The sequence below is a fragment of the Cyanistes caeruleus genome, chromosome 20, assembly GCF_971803275.1.
Source record: "Cyanistes caeruleus chromosome 20, bCyaCae1.hap1.1, whole genome shotgun sequence".
NCBI classification, from domain to species: Eukaryota; Metazoa; Chordata; class Aves; order Passeriformes; family Paridae; genus Cyanistes; species Cyanistes caeruleus.
Genome location: NC_141720.1, coordinates 7,820,127 through 7,839,459, shown reverse-complemented (window position 1 = coordinate 7,839,459; position 19,333 = coordinate 7,820,127). Strand labels below are relative to the sequence as shown.

At 48.9% G+C, this 19,333-nt stretch overlaps 2 protein-coding genes and 1 long non-coding RNA gene across 17 annotated transcripts in view; 1 reads left to right on the top strand and 2 right to left on the bottom strand.

Annotated features, from left to right (window-relative positions):
* Window positions 1-8,063, bottom strand: part of SEC16A (SEC16 homolog A, endoplasmic reticulum export factor) — a 26,475-nt gene extending 18,412 nt beyond the window's left edge. For 4 of the 14 annotated variants that reach the window (XM_086858596.1, XM_086858598.1, XM_086858599.1 and 1 more), the window contains exons 1-3: window positions 7,889-8,063; window positions 1,386-3,907; window positions 138-647 (exon numbers count right to left, since the gene is read on the bottom strand). In XM_086858596.1, the coding sequence (XP_086714722.1) occupies window positions 138-647; window positions 1,386-3,833 (2,958 nt within the window). In that variant the 5' untranslated portion in view covers window positions 3,834-3,907; window positions 7,889-8,063. Of the gene's footprint in view, window positions 1-137; window positions 3,908-7,888 lie in introns of all 14 variants that reach the window. The other 10 variants (XM_086858590.1, XM_086858592.1, XM_086858593.1 and 7 more) reach the window with 5 other exon arrangements.
* Window positions 8,020-19,333, top strand: LOC147649728 (uncharacterized). The gene is made up of 3 exons (XR_015278285.1): window positions 8,020-8,159; window positions 12,163-12,204; window positions 14,325-19,333. It is a non-coding gene; the product is annotated as an uncharacterized LOC147649728 (long non-coding RNA).
* NOTCH1 (notch receptor 1) overlaps window positions 13,679-19,333 on the bottom strand; it is a 42,880-nt gene continuing 37,225 nt past the window's right edge. For both annotated transcript variants that reach the window (XM_086858588.1, XM_086858589.1), the window contains exons 28-34: window positions 18,660-18,876; window positions 18,251-18,341; window positions 17,874-18,039; window positions 16,898-17,193; window positions 16,446-16,593; window positions 16,236-16,333; window positions 13,679-15,799 (exon numbers count right to left, since the gene is read on the bottom strand). In XM_086858588.1, the coding sequence (XP_086714714.1) occupies window positions 14,315-15,799; window positions 16,236-16,333; window positions 16,446-16,593; window positions 16,898-17,193; window positions 17,874-18,039; window positions 18,251-18,341; window positions 18,660-18,876 (2,501 nt within the window). In that variant the 3' untranslated portion in view covers window positions 13,679-14,314. The remainder of the gene's footprint in view (window positions 15,800-16,235; window positions 16,334-16,445; window positions 16,594-16,897; window positions 17,194-17,873; window positions 18,040-18,250; window positions 18,342-18,659; window positions 18,877-19,333) is intronic.

The window sequence follows — 19,333 nt, the reverse complement described above, 5'->3', positions numbered from 1 at the left end:
TGTCTGGATTTTCCGTACATTTAGATACTTAACGTGAATGCTCTGCTGAATGTTGATCGTGACACAACCATTTAAATTCATAACTCAAAAAAGAGAATTCATAATAAGGGGGATGAAAGGGAAAAATAAAAACTTACCATGTAATAAAGGTGAGCTGCTGTCCTGGGGTCTGCAGGAGGATAAGGTGGTGGATATGGGGTCTGGTAAGCATCATAAGGATGTCTGTAGTAGTAGTAAGGGTTCTGGGGTGGACCAAAGCCTTCCTGAGGGGTCTGAGGAGGGGGTGGACGCTGCAAGTCTTGCTGCCCGTTGGGTGGGACTGCCTGAGCAGTGGTAGCAGGAGGGGCTGTGGCAGCTGGAGCACCTGGAGGCTGTTCTGACGCCAGCTGCTTCCCGGGACTTGCCTGGTCGTACCTTGGCTGGGCACCTGCCTCTTGGGGTCCCCCAGGCTGGGCACGGTTACCCTGCACCTGGCTCTCCCCCTGCTGCATGGCTTTAGCCCCTGTGGAAATCTGAGAGTCTGGAGGAACTGAGGACTGCCCAGATGTTGGTGGCTGCATTTGAGCTGCTTGCATTTGTTGTTGGGGTGGCAGCGCTCCCTGTGCAGCTCGGTCTGCTACAGCCTGGTGCTGTACATCTTTTGTCACCTGTTGATAGAAATGTTGTTTGTCAGGCACCTCAGGACGCACCTGACCAGGACCAGCCTGTTGGATTGGAGCACCAGAGGGTGACTGATTGTGCACCTGGACAGAATTACTTGTGCTGCTTTTCTCCAACGTCCGTGACACTGTGAAGTCGAGCGCTCCAGCAGCTTCTTTGCTACTTGGTTGATTTGCAGAATTATTAGCCTGTGCTATGGAATTAACAGGGGGGACTAGGCCACTTGCACTTCCACTGGGAAGATTTGTCCCAGGAGAAACAGATGAGTTAGACCCTGGCTTGCTAGCAAATTCAGGAAGGCCTTCCATATTAACATTCTTTTGCCCTTCTGGAGTCAAATTAAGAGGACTTTTCACAAGCATGTTTGCAGGCTGATTAGAAGCAGCATCAGAAGAATTAACAGGACTTTGTAATAAATTATGTTTTAACATATTAGTATTTGGAAGTGCATTAACTAAGAGAGATCCAACTTGCATCACAGGTAGTGGCATGTTTTCCCCACCAGCATGTGAAGTTTGGGGACCCATCGCAGGCTTGTCCCCAACTCCAGAGTCCTTCATTGGCTGATTGTTTTCATTGTTGCTTAGCTGATTAGATAGAGAAATAGAAAAATTAATTGGCTGAGCCAAGTTATAGCTTTGATTAGGCTGAGCAATCAGGATAGGCTGATTTTGCAAAGACTCTGTAGGTGGAGAAGACAATAAACTTGCATAACCAGAACTTGCCTGAGACTGAAGTGCTTCCTCTTCTCCCATTTTGGGAGGATTCTCAAGATTTTCAAAAGTGGTATTTCCATCCTGGGAGTGCTGCACAGCAATAGTCCCTGGTTTACATGGCTGCTGATTAGACAGGCCTTCTTCTGGGGGCTGAATGACTTCCACAGTCTGTTTGGCAGGTACATACACTGCAGGAGCAGCAGGAGCCAGGAGAACATTTCCCCCAAAATTTGGTAACTCATTGTGAGCCCATAGGGTTGTTGCTGGGCTATCACACTTCTTAACTGCTCCCTGAGCTCTGGTTGAGGACCGTCTCTCAGATACTGATTGTATATTTTCCACAACAGGTCCAGAGTGCAGCGTATTCCCGGCTTCCCCAGTGCCTGCAAGAGGCCCTGGGTGTACCTGAGGCATATAAATCGTTTCCAGATTATCTGGTGGTTGTTCAAGATTACCAGGGGATGCAGCAGGCACAGCTGTGTTCTTCTTGATATTCTTTTGGTTTGAGTGGTTCTCTCTTAATTCAACCACCATCTTTGCTTGGTCAATCTCTGCAGGTTTTATACCCACTCCATGCGATCTCACAGGTTCAAAAGAACTATTTGCACTTGTCTGAAACACTCCTGTAGGCTTAGGAGGACTTGGAGTGGGAGGCTGGGATAGATTGCCGTGGTAGTTCTTGCTCAGGTTTAGCTCACCTGAATCTCCTCCCAGAGGAGAGGAGTCAATCTGTTTGAAGAAGCTGGCAGAGGATTCCTCCTCAGGCTTCCCAATTTCCTGCTGGATAAATGTACCGGCTTGCTCTGGGGGCCGTGCTGAGCTGGAAGTGCTCCTGTGGCTGATGCTGCTGTAGTTGGAAGAGACGCTGTCTGGTCGGACAGGGCGAGGGAAGGAATCAGGTGCCTCCAAGTTTGGTCCTCCTTCAGCATGGCTCACAGCAGCATTCTTTGGAAGCATCTGACCCGGGAAGGGTCCGTACCTGTACGGATCGGGACCAGCAGCAGGGGATGAAGCATTGATGTTCTGTGGTCCACTTGGCAGCACTTCCTGATTCTGAATGCACTCCAGGTTCTCCACATTTTCGTACTGGGACCCAGCAGCTGTGTCACCTATCTGTGCCTTGGCATCACCAGCAAACAGAGAGTGCTTAGCAGCCTGTGCCTCCTGATGGTTGACATGTTTAGGGAAGTACTGGACATCCATTCCTTTCTGTACCATCTCACCAGCTGAACCTGTACCCAGCTGTGCCTGAGAGAGAATATTGGTTGCCACCTGCTGAGGATGCACAGGCTGGTGATACAGGGAGGCTGAATTTTGCTGACAGGCATCAAATTCTGTTTTCTCCATTACATAATTTTTTTCAGATGAAAGTATTTCTTCATTTTCTGCCTCATCTCCTTTGAAAAACATGGAGAGAGTTCCTGGATCTCGATCCGTGGGAATAGATCTATTTGACGTTTCAGACATAGCTGGAGACTGGTTTTTGGGGTTGTTTTCCTGAGCTGTGGGAAGGACAAAACCAGAGTCTTGCAAAGGTGGCTGCGGGTAAAACTGTTCCTGGTAAGGTTGGTTTAACCAAGGGTTGGTCATTTCTGTGTTCTGCCTAAACACATTTCCAGGCTGGATGCTGTTCATGTGATGACTGTTGTTTGCAGGGCCATTTTTGCCATTCTTGTCAGAACTAGCACCTTGGTGTCCAGGACCCTGCGGGAAATTTGTGTGTGGAGGAGGGTGAGAGGTGCTGACGGAAGGCTGAGAAATGTTATGAACATCAGGCTGAGGAGACGGCTCAGGATAGGGCACAAAATTCCGAACTGGAGACTGCAGATTCCCTGGGACAGGCCTCCACTGGGACCCAGGCTGCTGGGGAGGTGGTGGGAACAGCGCTGCTGTGTTGGGTGCTGAAGGTGCATCACTTGGATCTCTGCCAACATCCTGCCTAGCTCCAGGTTTGCTCGCTGCAGACACCATTCCAGGATGCACACTGAAAGAGTTTTCCACTGCTGCTCCTGGGTTATAATGCAATGGCACTGCAGGCCCATGGAGTCCGAGATCCGTGTTGGGATGCCCTTCTGCAGCACTATTTATAACATACCCCAGGGACGGAGAAGGAACTGGAACATTAGAAAAGGTACTGGTGCTTATCCCTGCCTGGGACACAGGAGCTGGCAGAGGCATGTGTGGTCCATGAGGGCTGTCCCCAGCACGGGCGGGCGGTGGATGCACAAGGGTCGGCTGTGGGAACGCCGGTGCGTTGCCCTTGGATGGATTATCCAAAGGGGAACCCTGGGGGGTTTGCCTGCCGAAAGCAAACGGGTCTGTCACAGGCTGCACCGGAGCAGCCGCGGCGTTTGCCCGTTTGCTGAGCGGGCTGTTCCTCCAGTACATGTTGCGAGCCACGCCGGCGGGAGGAGGAGGAGCCGCCCCTGGGGGGACAGGCTGCGGTGGCTGCTGCATGGTGGCCTTCTGGCAGGGTCACACGGTGACAAACCGCCCGTGGAGGCAGCAGAGAGATTACTTCTTCTGCCCTGCTGAGACAACAAAGGTACAAGTCAGTTCTCTTTCTCACGATATGTGCAGCCCTTAAGCAATTTTTATTTTAGAAACAAAATCACTCAAAGGATTTTGAAGTGGAAAATAATTGTCTTTTCTCCAGAATGCATAGGGAACTGACACATTCCATTGCATTTCTGAATCCAAGTCTGGCTCTAATGAAGTGTAAGGCCGTGTGGTATCAATGCACATTATTTAGCAATTCTATTAAATATATCCAAGTAAGACTAATGAAACACAGCTCAGACCTGTACTAGTCACAAACCCTGCAGTGGTAACCCACTGCTACACTTCCCAGAAATATACATCACAGTCAGGACAGCAACCAGCCTGGAACAGAGCCTGCAGCACCATGCCCTGCTCAATTTAATTATGAAGAGCTGAGAAGTCATTATCTAACTCTAATTCTGTTAGAGATGATCTTCAGCCCTGCTGCACTGGCACTCCATGTGAATGGACCTTTTCACAGGTAAGATGAGAAGCATCCCGAGAAGGAATTCATCAGATGTTATCACCCTCAACAGCCCACTTTTGGTTTAACCAAGAAAACATCGTGTGGCACAGTATTGTTATTTGAGAAAGGCAACTGCATCTTCATTACAAATGTTCTCTCTTCTGGATGAATGCTGTGTAGCAAAATTGCATTTAAGGACAGAAAAACAATCAACTACCCCCACCTATCAATGACCATTCTCACTTTAACACCAGTGGGATTTTGACACAGTATCAGGGTTACAGCTGCACTTCAGGGTGGAAAGGACACACTCCAAAGTAATCCAACCCTAACTCCAAACAATACCAGTCAGGAATCTGGTACACAGGAAGTCCAGTAAATTCATCAGGGTGTCTTTTTCAATTTTATCACCTCTTCACAATCTGGGGAGGATGAAAGCTGACAAAACCAGAGGAATTAAGCAACACTTATCCAGTGGAGCTCAGTGAAGCCTTAGCAGCATATGATAATCTTATTTTCTCATGGTACAGAACAAATATTGTTTACAGTATGCAGAGTAAAGTACCCACAGCAATTGCTCCACACCAGATGCACTTCTGCTTATAAAAAAGCTGTGCAATTCTTATTTGGATTCTTCTAAGATTCAGCATCTTGTCATAAGAGTAATAAAATGGGAATCCAGAAAAGTCAGATGTTTGTAATCAGGACAAAACACTAATAACTATAGAGAAGTTTAAATGCAAAGCACTTCTGGTTTCTTGTTATCAAAAATACTATACGTATTTCATAAAGATTTATACTTTAAAAATTCCAATAAAAAGCACACTGACAGTACTACAGCACATAGACTTCACTGGACATGAGTACATCTCCAAAAGAAAAATGTCCAACAGCCCTGTGTTTAATCTAGGTCCCTCTTTCAGAGTTAATAGTGACTCAATTTCTCCCCTATATCCATATATTCCAATCAATTAACTAATCAAGAGTTAGACTCCATAAATTTGTGTTTTATTAAGATGGGAAGGACAACACAAGCCAGATTTCAACAGAAGCATTAGAGCTCCATTGGTTTCCTGCATTACTTGCATGTGCCCTCGCCACTCTTTTTAAAGCACAGCTGCTGAATTCCATCAAGGAATGCTTACAAAAAGGTTTCAGGACTCTGCAATCTTTTCTCCTGCTACAATCCTGAGGTGAAGGTTTTCCAGCTGGCCATGCTTACCAGCCTTGCTGCCAACCACATTTCCAGGAAATCCTGCCTAAAACACCCATCCCAATTTCCACATGCTTAAGGAACCTCTGCTGTTCTGGGCGCCCCCATTTATTTTTCATCATGTTCTTTGTTGCATTAACCAGATTTTAAAAACTCCTCTCTCCCCTCCAAATAAGTGCATGGGTTTATGCAACCTACTTTGGCCTGGGGAGGCAAAAAGCTAATTAAACCATCTGCCAAGGCATTTATGTCCTGGAAAGCACAAACTTCACTGAACAAAATATTGGTATCTACTAAATAGCTCTGTTTTTCATAGTAAAGTTGTTTCTGAAATACAGCTGGGCACCAAAGCCAACTTAAATATCAATTTCCAAATGTCTAATGTAGACTTTATGCAGTGTCTTATTAAGAAAAAAATCCTAATACTTTGCCATATTTTTGTAACAGCTGGTACCAGTAATTAGGTAATATAAATAAGTGTAAAGTCCTACTTTAAGGCAGAACTTGCCATTCCTCTAACAGGATCTTTGATGGTGCATGACAGAGGTTCCATACGAAGGATCAGCTTCCTCAGAAGCAAAGTTAATATTAACAGACTGCACACAGTAGTAAAAGCAAGCAAGATTTGAGTCCAAATAAAATGAACGTGCCCATGTCAAGTAATTTAAACAGAAGATAACTCAGTGCTACTGACCCTCCCTTGTGCCTCAGCCAAGATTAACAGAAATGCTGATTTTAGGGAATTTAGAAATAACGACACAAGTTAAGAGCAATCCATCTCTGCTTTATCTAGTTTGGAAATTCTTAATTTCAGCTGGTTTATTAATTGATAAAGCAGAGCAGCCTGTTAAACATGAGTCACCAGCAGCAACAACTGCAGAAGGTGTTTCTAGGCGTACCAGAAAATACATTGCCAAAGAGGAAAACAAGATTAAAACCCTCTAAACAAGGCCATAAAATTAATTTCACCTGATGAACTCTATAGCTTCATCTATAAAGAAATAATTTCTTTGGGGGCAATTAATTTAAACCCATCTAAATAAATTACTCTTAAACAGAATAACTATGCCCATAAAGCAGGTAAGAGAGGACTAATATTTTCTCTCATCCTCCAACATGAGCCAAACAATAAATAAGCTGCTCACATAGAGATTCCTAATAAGAACAAAGTGACCAAAAAAACCCACCAACCCACTGCAATCTCAAATACAGGAACAGCTGGAAAATGAGATTTGCAGCTTTAAAATCAGCAACTACTTCTTCAGTTTTATCTTATGTAGACAGCTGCACATCTGCACACATGTGGGTGACAGATTGAACACATTCTACATCATTCACGCTCCTGACAGATTCCACCAGGCTTTTCCTAAACAGCAACCAGAGTTACAAATGTTAAATCCTGTTAAAACATAGCAACAAGACAAGGGGGAATGGCTTTAAACTGGCACAGGACAGGTTTAATGAGATACAAGGAAGAAATCCTCCCCTGTGAGGGTGGGCAGGCCCTGGCACGGGGGGCCCAGAGCAGCTGTGGCTGCCCCAGGATCCCTGGAAGTGTCCCAGGCCAGGCTGGACAGGGATTGGAGCAACCTGGGATGATGGAAGGTGTCCCTGCCCATGACAGGGGGTGGAATTTGATGATTTTTAAGGTGCCTTCCAAGCCAAACCAGTCTGTGACTCCATTAAAACAGCTCTTTGGGAATCAAAAGCACAGAAGGAGCACAAAGCCTTCCCGTTTATTCTGAAAGGAGCCCTACTAGCAGTTCTTCACCTCGGCGGGTCCCGACGCTCTCAGGCAGCCGCACTCCTGAGTCAGCACCAGTTGCACAGACCTGTGGCACCTGACAGCTCGGAAAAACAACCCTGACCTGCGACCAGCGCCGTGTGCTGTCAAAGGGGATACGTGATAGCCAACATCGGACGGAACCTTCTCCCTTCCCGCACCCACGGAATAACCTCCGGCCGCCCGCAGTGCCCCTGTCCCACCACCCCCCTCGAAACCACCCAGAGCGCCCCAAATCCTGCGGGAAAACCCCCGGGCAGCGCAGCCCCGCGACTGCGGCAGCGCCTTCGCCCCTCCTTGCGGCACCGCCGCCCGCCCCAGCCGGGGCCGGGGGCCGAGCCTGGGGCTGCGAGACCCGCCGGCTCCCTACGCTGCGACAGTCCTGAGGCCCACGCTGAGGCACGCCGGGGTGGGCACCGGGGACACCGGGGCCCACACCTCAGTCCCGACGCTCTTCACGCAGCCCACCCGGGACCCGCGGCCCTCCCTCCGGGCGCGCCCCGCGGTACCTGGCAGCCCCCGCCGGCCGAGGCCCCTCAGCAGCGGGCACGGACGCCGCCGCCCCTCACGGCCCCAGCACCGGCCGCCGCCATCTTGGCACATCCGGCTCGGGGTTCCGCCGCCGCCGACGTGTCACGGCGCGGCGCGCGATGACGTCACGGCGGCGCGCGCACCCGGCGGCGCTGCTGTTCGGCGGTGCTTTGGAGAGAAACGGGGGCGGGCTGGGCCGGGCTGGGCCGCGAGTTCGAGTCCCGGCTGGGGCGGCTGCGGCAATGCAAGGTCAGGAGTTCGAGTCCCGTTCGAGGCGCCTCGTCCCGGTGCCTCTCCTGTGCCGCCACGGTCTCGCCCCTAGGCCGGGGAGTGGCGGAGCGCGGCTCCGTGCGGGTTCCGTGGAGATCCCGGTCCCTTCGGTTGCCCGGTGAGGGTGCAGTGGCTCGGGCGGCCGCCAGGGCGGGACAGAGCTCCGCCGGTCCGGTGCCGGTCCCGGGGGAGCCGCTGCCCATCGCGGGCCGGGGGAGCGAGGCGGATCAGGGGCTCCCCAGGGCTGCGGGAACGGAGAGATCCGTGGTTACAGACACGGGGAATGAGATTCTGCCTCACGGAGCGAAGCTGTGACTCGCCGCACAGCGAGGTCCTGTCCCGCACGTCCGTGAGGGCTTAATTAGGAAAAGCGCATTAATTGGGGAAGGCTGGGGTGCACGTGTCCAAAAACATCAGAATCAGAAACGAATCCCAGAATCCTTAAAGCTGAAAAAGCCCTCTGATATTACCGAGTACCGTGTTCCCCACTAAACCTCGAGGCGAACACTCCAGGGATGATGATTCCAGCACTGCTCCAACCATTAACCACCATTTCTGCGATGAAATTTTCCCAAATTGCCAATCTAAGCCTCCCCTGGCACGACTCGAGCCTGGTTCCCTGGGAGCACAGCCTCTGTGTCCACCCTCCTGTCAGGCGCTGTGCACAGGGAGCAGGCCCTGACCATAGCACAGGGTGGAATGAGACGATCTTGAAGGTCCCTTCCAACCCACAGCGGTCTGTGACTCCATGAAAACAGCTCTTTGGGAATCAAAAACATAGAAAAAGCACAAAACATTCCCTCCTGAGCCTCCTTTTCTCCAGGCTGAGCTCTTCCAGCTCCCTCAGCCGCGCCTGGTGCTTCAGGCCCTTCACAAGCTCCGTGGCTCTGCGAGTGCAGCTCGATTTTACACAAACACGAAGCTTTTTAGGGGGGTGAACCCCCGTTCCAGCACCAGAAGAATGTCTGTCATTCACCAGCCTGGCCCCCCGTGCTGATACTGTCACAGCCGGCACCCAACAACGAGCCTTGCAGAGGAAAACACAACGACCTAAACAAACATCTTAATCAAGGGTCATTATCAGTGTGAGAGCTGTTCCTGCACGCTTGATCATTAAAGCAGGGGAATATCCTCAAAGCCCCGGCCAAGCAGGGGAAGCAGCACTTTGATGCTGGTGTGGGAACCAGAGGCAGCGCTGTGATTTTTAAGTGCCTTTCATCTCCCTCTTTTGTAGGAACATTCTTATAAACCAGCTTGTCAAATACAATTTCCCTGTGCAGGCATGAGTTGCAGATAAAGCCCTGGTTCTCCCTTGGTATTTCCCCCAACAGGTGTAATCCGAGGAAACATGGTTTTAATTAGCCTGATTGGCTTTTTGTGTGCTAAAGACCATCAATAGTTCACATCTGTGTCTATAGTTAGATATTTATGTTGCATATTTAACCCCCTCCTACAGGGGTACACAATGCAAACATCAACAATGGGACCTCAGCTTTGCTGTTTTCCTGATAAATACGTGATTATAAAGAATTGCCACGTTAAAGCATTCAATCCCTTTTAACCTGAAGTTTTCTAGCTGGTTTGCTGTACTCAGCAGTAGTTCTGGATTTAAGTTACCCATTATAAATGAAAACCTTTGCCAGTGAGGACAACGTGTGTCCTTCTCCCCTGCTTCACAGAATGGTTTGGAAAGGACCATAAAAATCATCAAATTCTACCCCCTGCCATGGGCAAGGACACCTTCCACTATCCCAGGCTGCTCCAAGCCCCATCCAACGGGGCCTTGGACACTTCCAGGGATGGGACAGCCACAGCTTCTCTGTTCCTCAGCTCACCTGGGATACAACACAAACGACTCTGACCTTTTACTGGTAATTTATTCAGTCTTCAGGTTGCACACAGCCAGAAACACAACCTTGCCCCACAAGCTTGCTATGAAAAGGATCATTCTTTGAGTTTAGAAACATGGAAAATGCTAAAGGAGGGTATCTCTATCCCTTACCAGTATTCTGCACTATGTTGGCCAACTGGACAATCAGAGTTTTATTTATTTACTCATTCAGTCGCTGTGATTATTCAGACTACCCCAGCCACATTACCCCCTGTGTGATTTGAGCGCCCGAGATGAATTTGGCTCCTTTTGTACATTCTTCAGGGGCTGATTTCAGCTTCAGCAATAATTCCTCAATCAGGGCTGGAGCAGCTGCGAGCAACTTTGTGAGCAAACACCAACAGCCTGGAGGGAGAAGCAATACAGAGTAGCAGTTTCTAAATGTCCCATCTAATTGAGCAGGAATAATGAAAACAAAGAGTGAAAAAAACCAAGCCCTCCAGCATGTAAACAAATAGTTCAGGTGCAGGGATTTCTCAGAGCACCAACATACCTGCCATGGCAATAGCCAGTGCTAATCTTGTTTTACGCCAACACTCCCGAACCCTTCCCTCGGTGTGGGATGTGATTTTAGTGCTTCTCAGCCCTTTTCACCTGGAATGCTGAGACAGCCGTGCTTGCCATGATCCAGTCACTCCTCAGCATCTTCTGGTGCTGAGAGAGCTGGAAATCAATCTCCCAGAACTCTTTACCCACACGAAGTGAAGATGAGCTTGTTGGTGGGACTATGTGGGTTGGTTGGTGTGGGAAGAAGCATAAAGTGTGAGAGTTTGAAACTGGGGCCATTTTTCTTGTTTCTTGTTTAACTTTGCCTCAGCCCCAGCTGGATCTGTGACACCACAATCATGTCATGTACCACCAGTTGGTTGGTCACCAGATGCCCTCATAAATCTAAGTAATTTAGGGCTAAACACTTAAAACCTAAATTTTTGCATCCTTATTACTCTAAGATTCAAAAATCTTAACTGACTTCTAGTTTGAATTACCTTGTGGATAATTGATTAGTAGCTATCTATTTGCTTCTTTCCATGGTATTTAGCCCCTCTCTTTCCTCATCCTGTCCCTCTGACCACTCCTCATGGAAAATCCTGTGCTTTGCAGCCCCTCTTGTTGAACGAGCCACACTCTTGCAATGTCACATTGTTTTCCATGTCCTCATAAACCCCTTTTTTTCATCTATTCCAGGCCAAATTTCTGCCTTGCCCATGAGTGACTTGGTTTTACAGTGGACCAGGCAGGAGAGGATCCTTCTAATGCCCTCTCACTTTGGGATGAGCCTCTCCCAGCCCCACTGGCAGCACTGGAGCTGTGCTGGGCTGGTACTGGGATGGGAACGTGTGGGAGAAGCCTGGAAGGCTGGGCTGTGTGGGATTCGTGAGCAGCTCATGTGTGAGTCACGCTGGAGGCAGACAAACTCCATTTAGTGCATTCCAGATGGGCTGCAGCCAGGCACAGGCAGGGGGATGACACATAAACCCATCTCCAGGGTGTCCCCCTGGCTATTGAGATCCTCACTGGTGACACATTTTGCAGGGGAGAAGAGGGGTTTGCTCTCTGTTAAAATACCCCTTTCCATGGAGTTTGATGTTCCCTTTCCTGGAATGTCACCTCCCTGACCTCTGAAGGTGCATTTCACTGCTGTGGGTGGCACATCAAGCGCCATTGTCATCACACCAGTAGCTGACCAGTTGTACAGCAGGTGTTGGGTGGCCCTGGATCTGTCTGGGGCTGGACACCAGCCCCATCCACACACAAGCTCTCTCCCTCCTCAGCCATGGAGTGGAAAATACCAGCATTCCAGGCTTATGTGATTTGGGAGGAGGTCAATGACTCTGCTATTTATAACCAGTTATTTGGGGACTTTGCAGCTGCATTTGCACTGCAGAGTCCCTGTGGGGTAGAGAAAGAATTAAATTAAATTAAATTACCTTAAAAATCTTGAGCACAGCAAGGACAGCAAACGTTTCTGGGAGGTGGTTGTGCCCAGAGTGGCACAAGTAAAACTGTCTCTCTGGTGCTGCTGTTCCTGGTTTGTTTGAAGATGCATGAAGGATATTCTTTAAAACAATTTTTCCATGTTTCCCCTTTCAGATCTTGACCTGATGGCCTGAGGATATCAGAACACCCACAGCAGCTAAAGAGCCCCTCCTGCCTTGCTCAGGTGTCTCAAGTCAGTGAGAGTTTAGTACAAGTTAAAGGGAAATTTTCATTGTCCAAAGCTCTTCTCTATGTTTTTACACAGAGAACAAGATGTAGAGGAAGCTCCAGCCCTCAGTGCAAGGAGCAGCTCTGAAAGACAGCAGGTGTCAAATCCAGAATTCAACTGACCCGTAACAAAAACACCAAATTCCAGTTTTAGTAAAATCTAGATGCCCAGAAGCATCATTTATTGCAAATCAGTTAACCAAAAAAAATACATCATTTTTGCAAACTACAACTTTGCATGTAGATAACTTTATTACAGAAGATATCTTTTCTTAAACTACACTCTAGTTTATAAAACATAGGAAGATTCAACACCACGTGATGTTTTTATCACTCATATTAGGCGTGTCACAATAACAATGGTCTGAAATGTTAACTAAGATGAGTGCTCAGCAAGGCGCTGTGCCTTGAGAAATATCCATTTTATTTGGTGTTCTAATAGAGAAGAATGAGGAAAAGGAACCCTTTTCTTAGGTTTTCTTGATTAACTGCTCTCTATCTGCCTGTCCCATACACATTATCTAGTCTTGGAGTGTCTGCTTGCTTTTGCACCCGAGTGAGTGATATTCCAACACCTCTATAAGGTGATATATTTATGATATATTTAAGACTTGCTCATTTAGATTTTTGAAACAAAATCCACCTTTTCTTGAAAAAAAAAACAAAACAAAAAACCAAACCAAAAAAACCCCCATATTTACAAACATTAAATCTGCCACAGGCTTATACTATATTTTACATGATACACAGAGAGAGTGCACATCAATATAAAAAAAGATGCATCACTCCAGGCTAACGTCACAGAACAAAATGTCAACGTTTCACAGCACAGCTGTGCTGGCCCCTCGCCCTCCAGTTTGGCCAGTCCAGCCTCCCACCAAAACCAGCAGCACATCCCACTGGGCACCCAGTGAGGGCTCTGCCAGAGGAGCTGGGGCCGGGCGAGCACGTGGGGGTGGCAGTGTGATAATGCTTTGTAATCTCACTCAGGGTGTCTGCACTGCCAGACACACCTTCTTTTAAAAAATAGGCAGGCCATCCTTAAAATAAGGATGTGGTTTACAAAGTTTATATTGGCATTTATTTCTTAAAACGGTTACTCAAAGGCAAACATGAAAACAAAAAAAAAAAAAAATCAGTAAAGATATTCAAAGTAAAATTAAGTCTCCTTTGTGTATATACTCCATACTTACGGGCTTGCTCTCTTGGAAGTTTGGCAAATACATTTCTTTTTGATGGGGGACAGTATTCATGTTTTGTAGGGTGGTTTTTTTTAGCTTAGAAACTGTTCTTACAGGTCTATAATCCTGATTTTCTTTTTCTTTTTTTTTTTTTTTAGATCATAAAAATCATTTAAATATATATATTTTTATATATATATAAAAACAAGAGAGAACAAAAATTTCTATTATCAAGGCAAATGTACAACTATATAATACTGAAATTTAAAAAAAGATTCATGACTGGTACCATAAAATGTCCTCTCATATAATTGCAAAGGAAACATTTTAAAGTACATTTAAAAAATGTGTCCATACTTAATTTTTTTCCCCTTAAGGAGTGGTATTTTTAGTCAATTTTTCTTTCCCTTCTTCTTTCTCACTTCTCTTTCTGAGTTGAAAGAGAAAAAAAATAAATTAATGGCATTTCAGAATCACAAATCATTGCTTATAACTTTACATAAACATTTCCTCTCAAATCAAACACAATGAACCCCCCCCAAACAAAAGAGAACGTGCTATAAAAACCTAATTTGTTGATTTCTCGAAACACAACTGGTGTCCCACATTGAGTTCTTAACAATAGAACATATAAATAAAAAGGCAGTGTCCTCATGTAAAATAAAAAGTACATAAATAAATACTAAAAAAAAAAAAAAGGAATTAATTCGTCTTTTTCTTTTCTTTTTTTTCTTTTTTATAAAAACATATTTAAAAAGGATCCTTTAATAAAAGCATCCGACGTCCTTTTAAAAAAAAAAAAAAAATATCCCTCGAGCTTCTGGCTCCCAATGAGCGTCTCTAAAACACTTTTTTTTTTACTTGAAGGCCTCGGGGATGTGTCCCATCTGTGACTGCATACTCGTGGGAGGGCTGGAGATGCCCTCGGACCAGTCGGACACGTTGGAGTGAGGAGAGGAGCTGGACCACTGGTCGGGCGACTCCGGCGATGGCGTGAGGAAAGGGTGGTCGGGCACCTGGAGCTGGTGGCTGGGGGTGTTGTCCAAGGGGGAGGAATAACTGTGCTGGGAAGGCGGCGTCAGGAACTGCGTGGTGGTCATGGGCTGGGCGAGGGAGGAGGGCAGGGAGGTGGGCAGCATCTGGGAATCCTGGGGCAGGATGGTGTGCACAGCCATGGCGCTGCCGCTCACCGGCTGCAGGTCGGGCTGGCTCAGCTCCGTACCGAGGAAATTCTGGCCCATGTGGCCGCTCCCGTTGGAGCCGGGGTTGTGGTGCTGCTGCTGCGGCTGCTGCGGTGGCTGCGGGGGCTGCTGCGGCTGCTGCGGCTGCTGCTGCGGTGGCTGCAGGTTGGGCTGTTGGAGCTGCTGCTGCTGCTGCTGCATCTGCTGGAGCTGCTGGCTCTGCATCAGGTGGGGCTGGGACGCCAGGCGGGTGTTGGGCATGGCCTGGTAGCTCATCATCTGCGACAAGCTGGTGGTGGGCAGCCCGTTGTGCAGCGAGGTCATCATGCCGTGCTGCAGGTTTTGGGGCTGCTGGTGTGCCCCGGGCTGCAGGTTGCCTCTCAGGGGGTTGTACTGGCTCTGCACCATCCCGTTCTGCAGCCGGGTGAGCCAGTCACACTGCCCGTTCAGCCCGGCCCCGCCGCCCACCGAGAAGCTCATGGGGGCACTGCTCATCCCCGTGCTGGGGCTGGACACCGGCAGGTGGGACAGGCGCGGTGGCACCGAGTCGAAGCCCATCCTGCTGGAGCTGCCCATGGCCATATCCTGCTTGCCCGCCATGTTGAGGTGGTTGATGCTCAGGTGGGCATCGGGCATGCCCGGCAGGTGGTTCAGGGGCATGGAAGGGGACTGCTGGAATGGAGAGGTCATCAGCGGGGGAGAGGCCACGTCCGAGAGGTACCCGTGCGGCGACTCCAGGGAGTCCACTGGAGACAACACGCTGGAGTTGTCAAGCAGACAGCCTTTTCCATCCTGGGACTTTTTCCTCCGGGCTTTGAGGTCTTTGGCATCCTTGCCATTGCAGCTCAGCCCCTTGGTGCTCGGCTTCCTGGCCTTCTTGCCCTGCACGGCGGGTTTGAGGTTGCCGATGTAGCTGTTGGGGGAGCAGAGCGGTGGGGACAGGGTGGGTGCCCCCAGGGGGCCGTTGTGCAGGGTGGGGCTCCGCACCAGGTTGTACTCATCCAGCAGCCGCACGATGTCGTGGTGCATGCGCTCCTGGGCGATGTCCCGCGGCAGCCGGTCCATGTGGTCCGTGATGTCCCGGTTGGCAAAATGGTCCAGCAGGACCTTGGCGGTTTCGTAGCTCCCTTCTCTGGCTGCCAGGAACAGTGGGGTCTCCTCCTGGAAAGGCAGCAAGGTCTGGTTAGGGTTGAGTTCACAGATTCTCCTGGCTAGCGCTGCCCTGAGCTCCACACCCGTGTGGTTGGGTGGCAGAGATGGTCTGCCATCATCTCTCCTCTGGTGAGGGTTTGCTCCTTTCTCCTACCCTGCTGAGCCATGTCCTTGTACTGCTATCAAACCAGGAACCCTGTGAGTGACCCTGAACATGCTGGAGATGGCCACAAAGACACTTCCCACCAGGCAGTGTATGGCCCCTCAACATCACCCCTACAACCAAATCCCTTAGTGCTCCTTTGAGCTAAATCCAACTTCATTCACAGCAGAATGTGTGAATCAGAGTCTCAGTGCCAGACATTTGTATTTTAGCCAGAAATTACTCTTTAACAGACTCCCCAAATGGTTCTTCCCTTGCATATATCAGCCTAGGAGGTCCTACCTTATTATTCTGCATGTCCTTATTGGCACCATTTTTCAGGAGGACCATTGCAGCTTCCACATTATTCACAGCAGCTGCCCAGTGCAGGGCTGACTTGCCTGGAGAGGAGAACCACAGAATACAACACACCATTAGAGAGTGCTGAGATCAACAGCAAGCAGCCCTTTTGTCCCATGTCAGGGTCAAGTGGTGTTTTAGCTGCCTCGGTACCTAAATCATCCACAGCGTTGACGTCAGCGTGGCAGTTGATGAGGTCATCCAGCATTCCCTCCACAGCCAAGCGAGCAGCCAGGATCAGGGGAGTGGTCCCGTCATGCATTCGGGCATCCAGGTCTGTTGCCCTGTTCCTAATCAGGATCTGCCACAAGAAGGGCCAAAGCAGAGGGAACACAAACATTAGGAGGGGCAGACAGCAAGGCACTCCAGGTGTCCAGGTCTCAGGACCTTTCCAAAGGTTCATCTCTCCAATTCTGCTCCCAGTCCAGTGCTGCTGCTGTGAGCTTGCTGCTTTGCTATGCCCCAAGACAACAGAGGCTTCATTTTTTACAAATGTCACCCCACACCTTTCCCAGGTGAGCAGGAGACCTTGTGATAAAACTCTTCACGTAGCACCACGATTTCCCCCCGAAAACCCCAAAACTGGCGGCCAAAGCATCGATTACCTGGAAGACTCCTTGGGCATCGGCAGAGACGGCGGCGTGGAGGGGCGTCCGGCCCATGTTGTCCTGGATGTTGGCATCAGCGCTGGCCTCCAGCAGGCGCTTGGCAGCGTCAGAGCGGGAGTACCTGGCGGCCAGGTGCAGGGCGGTCTCGCCCGTGCGGTCAGTCTGGTTGTGCAGGCTGGCGCCCTGGTAGATGAAGTCCGAGATGACGGCGGGGGCATCGTCCTCCTCCTCGCTGTTGCCGGTCTCCAGCCCTCCTCCGCTGCACGAGGCGATCATCAGGGGGGTGAAGCCATCTGGAAGCACAGGGGAGCCCAGGGAAAAAAGGCTTTTTACCCTCTGTAATGCAGGAGGCTCAGCCAGATGCTCTGCCTGCGATAGATGCTTATTCTCCTGGGTGCACCAAGACTGAGTTCCTGACTAGTTCTGAACATCAAACACGAATATCCTTCCTCTGATATGGATCTGAAATTCCTTAGTGGTATCTCACTACTCACTGCTTTCCCTATTTCAGCTGCTCCATGTAAAGTGCAGTTTGTAAGGAAGGCTGCTCAAAGCAAATAGAGTATGGTAAATACCTTCATTATTTCAGAAGATGATTTCACAGACATGGGGAAGACCAAGTGCTTGTAAGAATTTAAAAAGCTATTAACCATTGTTAAAAACCTTAAAAGAAGACTGTGAAATGTACAGTTGGGTGGGAGGAGAAGAATATAGGAGAAGCAGAGAGATAACCTGGATGATTTAATAGGCACTTCTGTGATTTCCATCTCAGTCATTAAACAAAAGAGCTCTCATGGAAAGCAAAATGTGGCAGGGTCTCTCTCTGAATCACAACAGCAACCCTGTGGTGCAGAGCTTGTAGCAGTGACTCTGCACCAGCAAGGAACAGGGAGGGCTGTGGGGCTGCTCCTCTGCAAAGTCTGAGGGAGGGTTTGACATGAGCTGACAGTGCAGAAGTGCAAGGGGTCCTTACCCGGCCCTCTGACGTTGACATCCATGCAGTCAGCATCGATTTCCCCCTGTGGAGGCGTGGGGGCCATGGAGGAAATGCGCAGGTCAGCGGCGTCCAGGTGCTGCTGCGTCCACTGCCTGTGATCCGTCTGGTCATCCGTGTCCGGCAGCATCGCCTGCTCCTCGAACTGAGGGAAACAGCAGGGAATGAGCTCCCAGAAAAGCACCCTGAGCTCCAGCCTGGGAAGCTCTGTGAGGCTCTAAGGCGTGTGTTTGTCACAGGTTTGCAAAGGAGCTGAGCGCAGTAATGAGGGGCCCTGAGCATCCCTCTGCTCCTTCCATAACAAACCCAGGAGTGACTGCCAGCAGCACAGGCAGGGAATGTGGCAGAGGGCTTACCCTGAATTTCTTGGTGTCCAAGGTCTCCTCATCACCCCACTCATTCTGGTTGTCATCCATCAGTGTGCCATCTGAAGCATTTTTGAGGGGTCTTTAAAAATAAAACCACACAAAATGTTATCTCCTCTGCAGGAACTGTTTGTGATGTTCGTCTGTGTACTGTACAAACTGAAAGAAGAATTAACCAGTCTCCACGAGGTTCCCCTCAGGTTGCATTTCATTTCTTACCAAGTGCAAAAAGATTACAAAGCACAAACCAGATGGAACACTGCTTTTTTCCCCATGCAGAACTTCAAGACCCCTGCTTCTTTTCCTCCCTGCCACACCACTACGATGCACTAGAGAACAAAACTCTCAGAAGAGCCCCGAGCTGCGCCGTGTCTATCGGGTTAGCAAGCAAATTACTCACTTCAGTCCAACAGAATCCTCCCCGAGGGGCTCCCGTCGCTTCTTCTTGCTCGACTCTGTCACTTTGAAACCTTCAGGGAACCAAAGCTGCCCATGCTCCCTGCGGCGCTTGCGAGACACCAGCACTCCCAGTCCGATGAAGGCGACCAAGACCAGCGCAGCCCCCACCACGTACATAGGATACAGCTGGGAGTTCTTCGTGGGCTCGGCTGTTTCACCTACAAAACAGTGGGGCACAAAGAGATGCTGAGACATTAAGCTGCATAGCAAACGAGGGACACGGTGGAAATGAAGGAAAATTTGTTAATAGAGGTACCTAAGTCTGATCTAAATCAGCCACCCCCCCCCTCCCCAAAATAAGGTCATTTTATACGCTATTAATCAGAATTGCAAACTATTGGCAAATTCTCGGCTGCACAAGGCAGCCTGCACCAAGAGACAGCTTCACTTTTTTCTCCTTTAAGGAAAAGGATTAGCAAACTTCAAATCATTGCGCTTGCATTGAGCTGTTAAGACAAAAGGATTTAGGGGGGATTTTCAAGATACAAACTTCAACTCCTTGCATGTCACTGATTGATTGGAGCTGCTTGGGTTTTCTTTTTCTTTTCTTTTTTTAATAACTTTTAGAGTGATAATGATTTTGAAATAAAACCTGGAATAAGCAAAAATAATAAA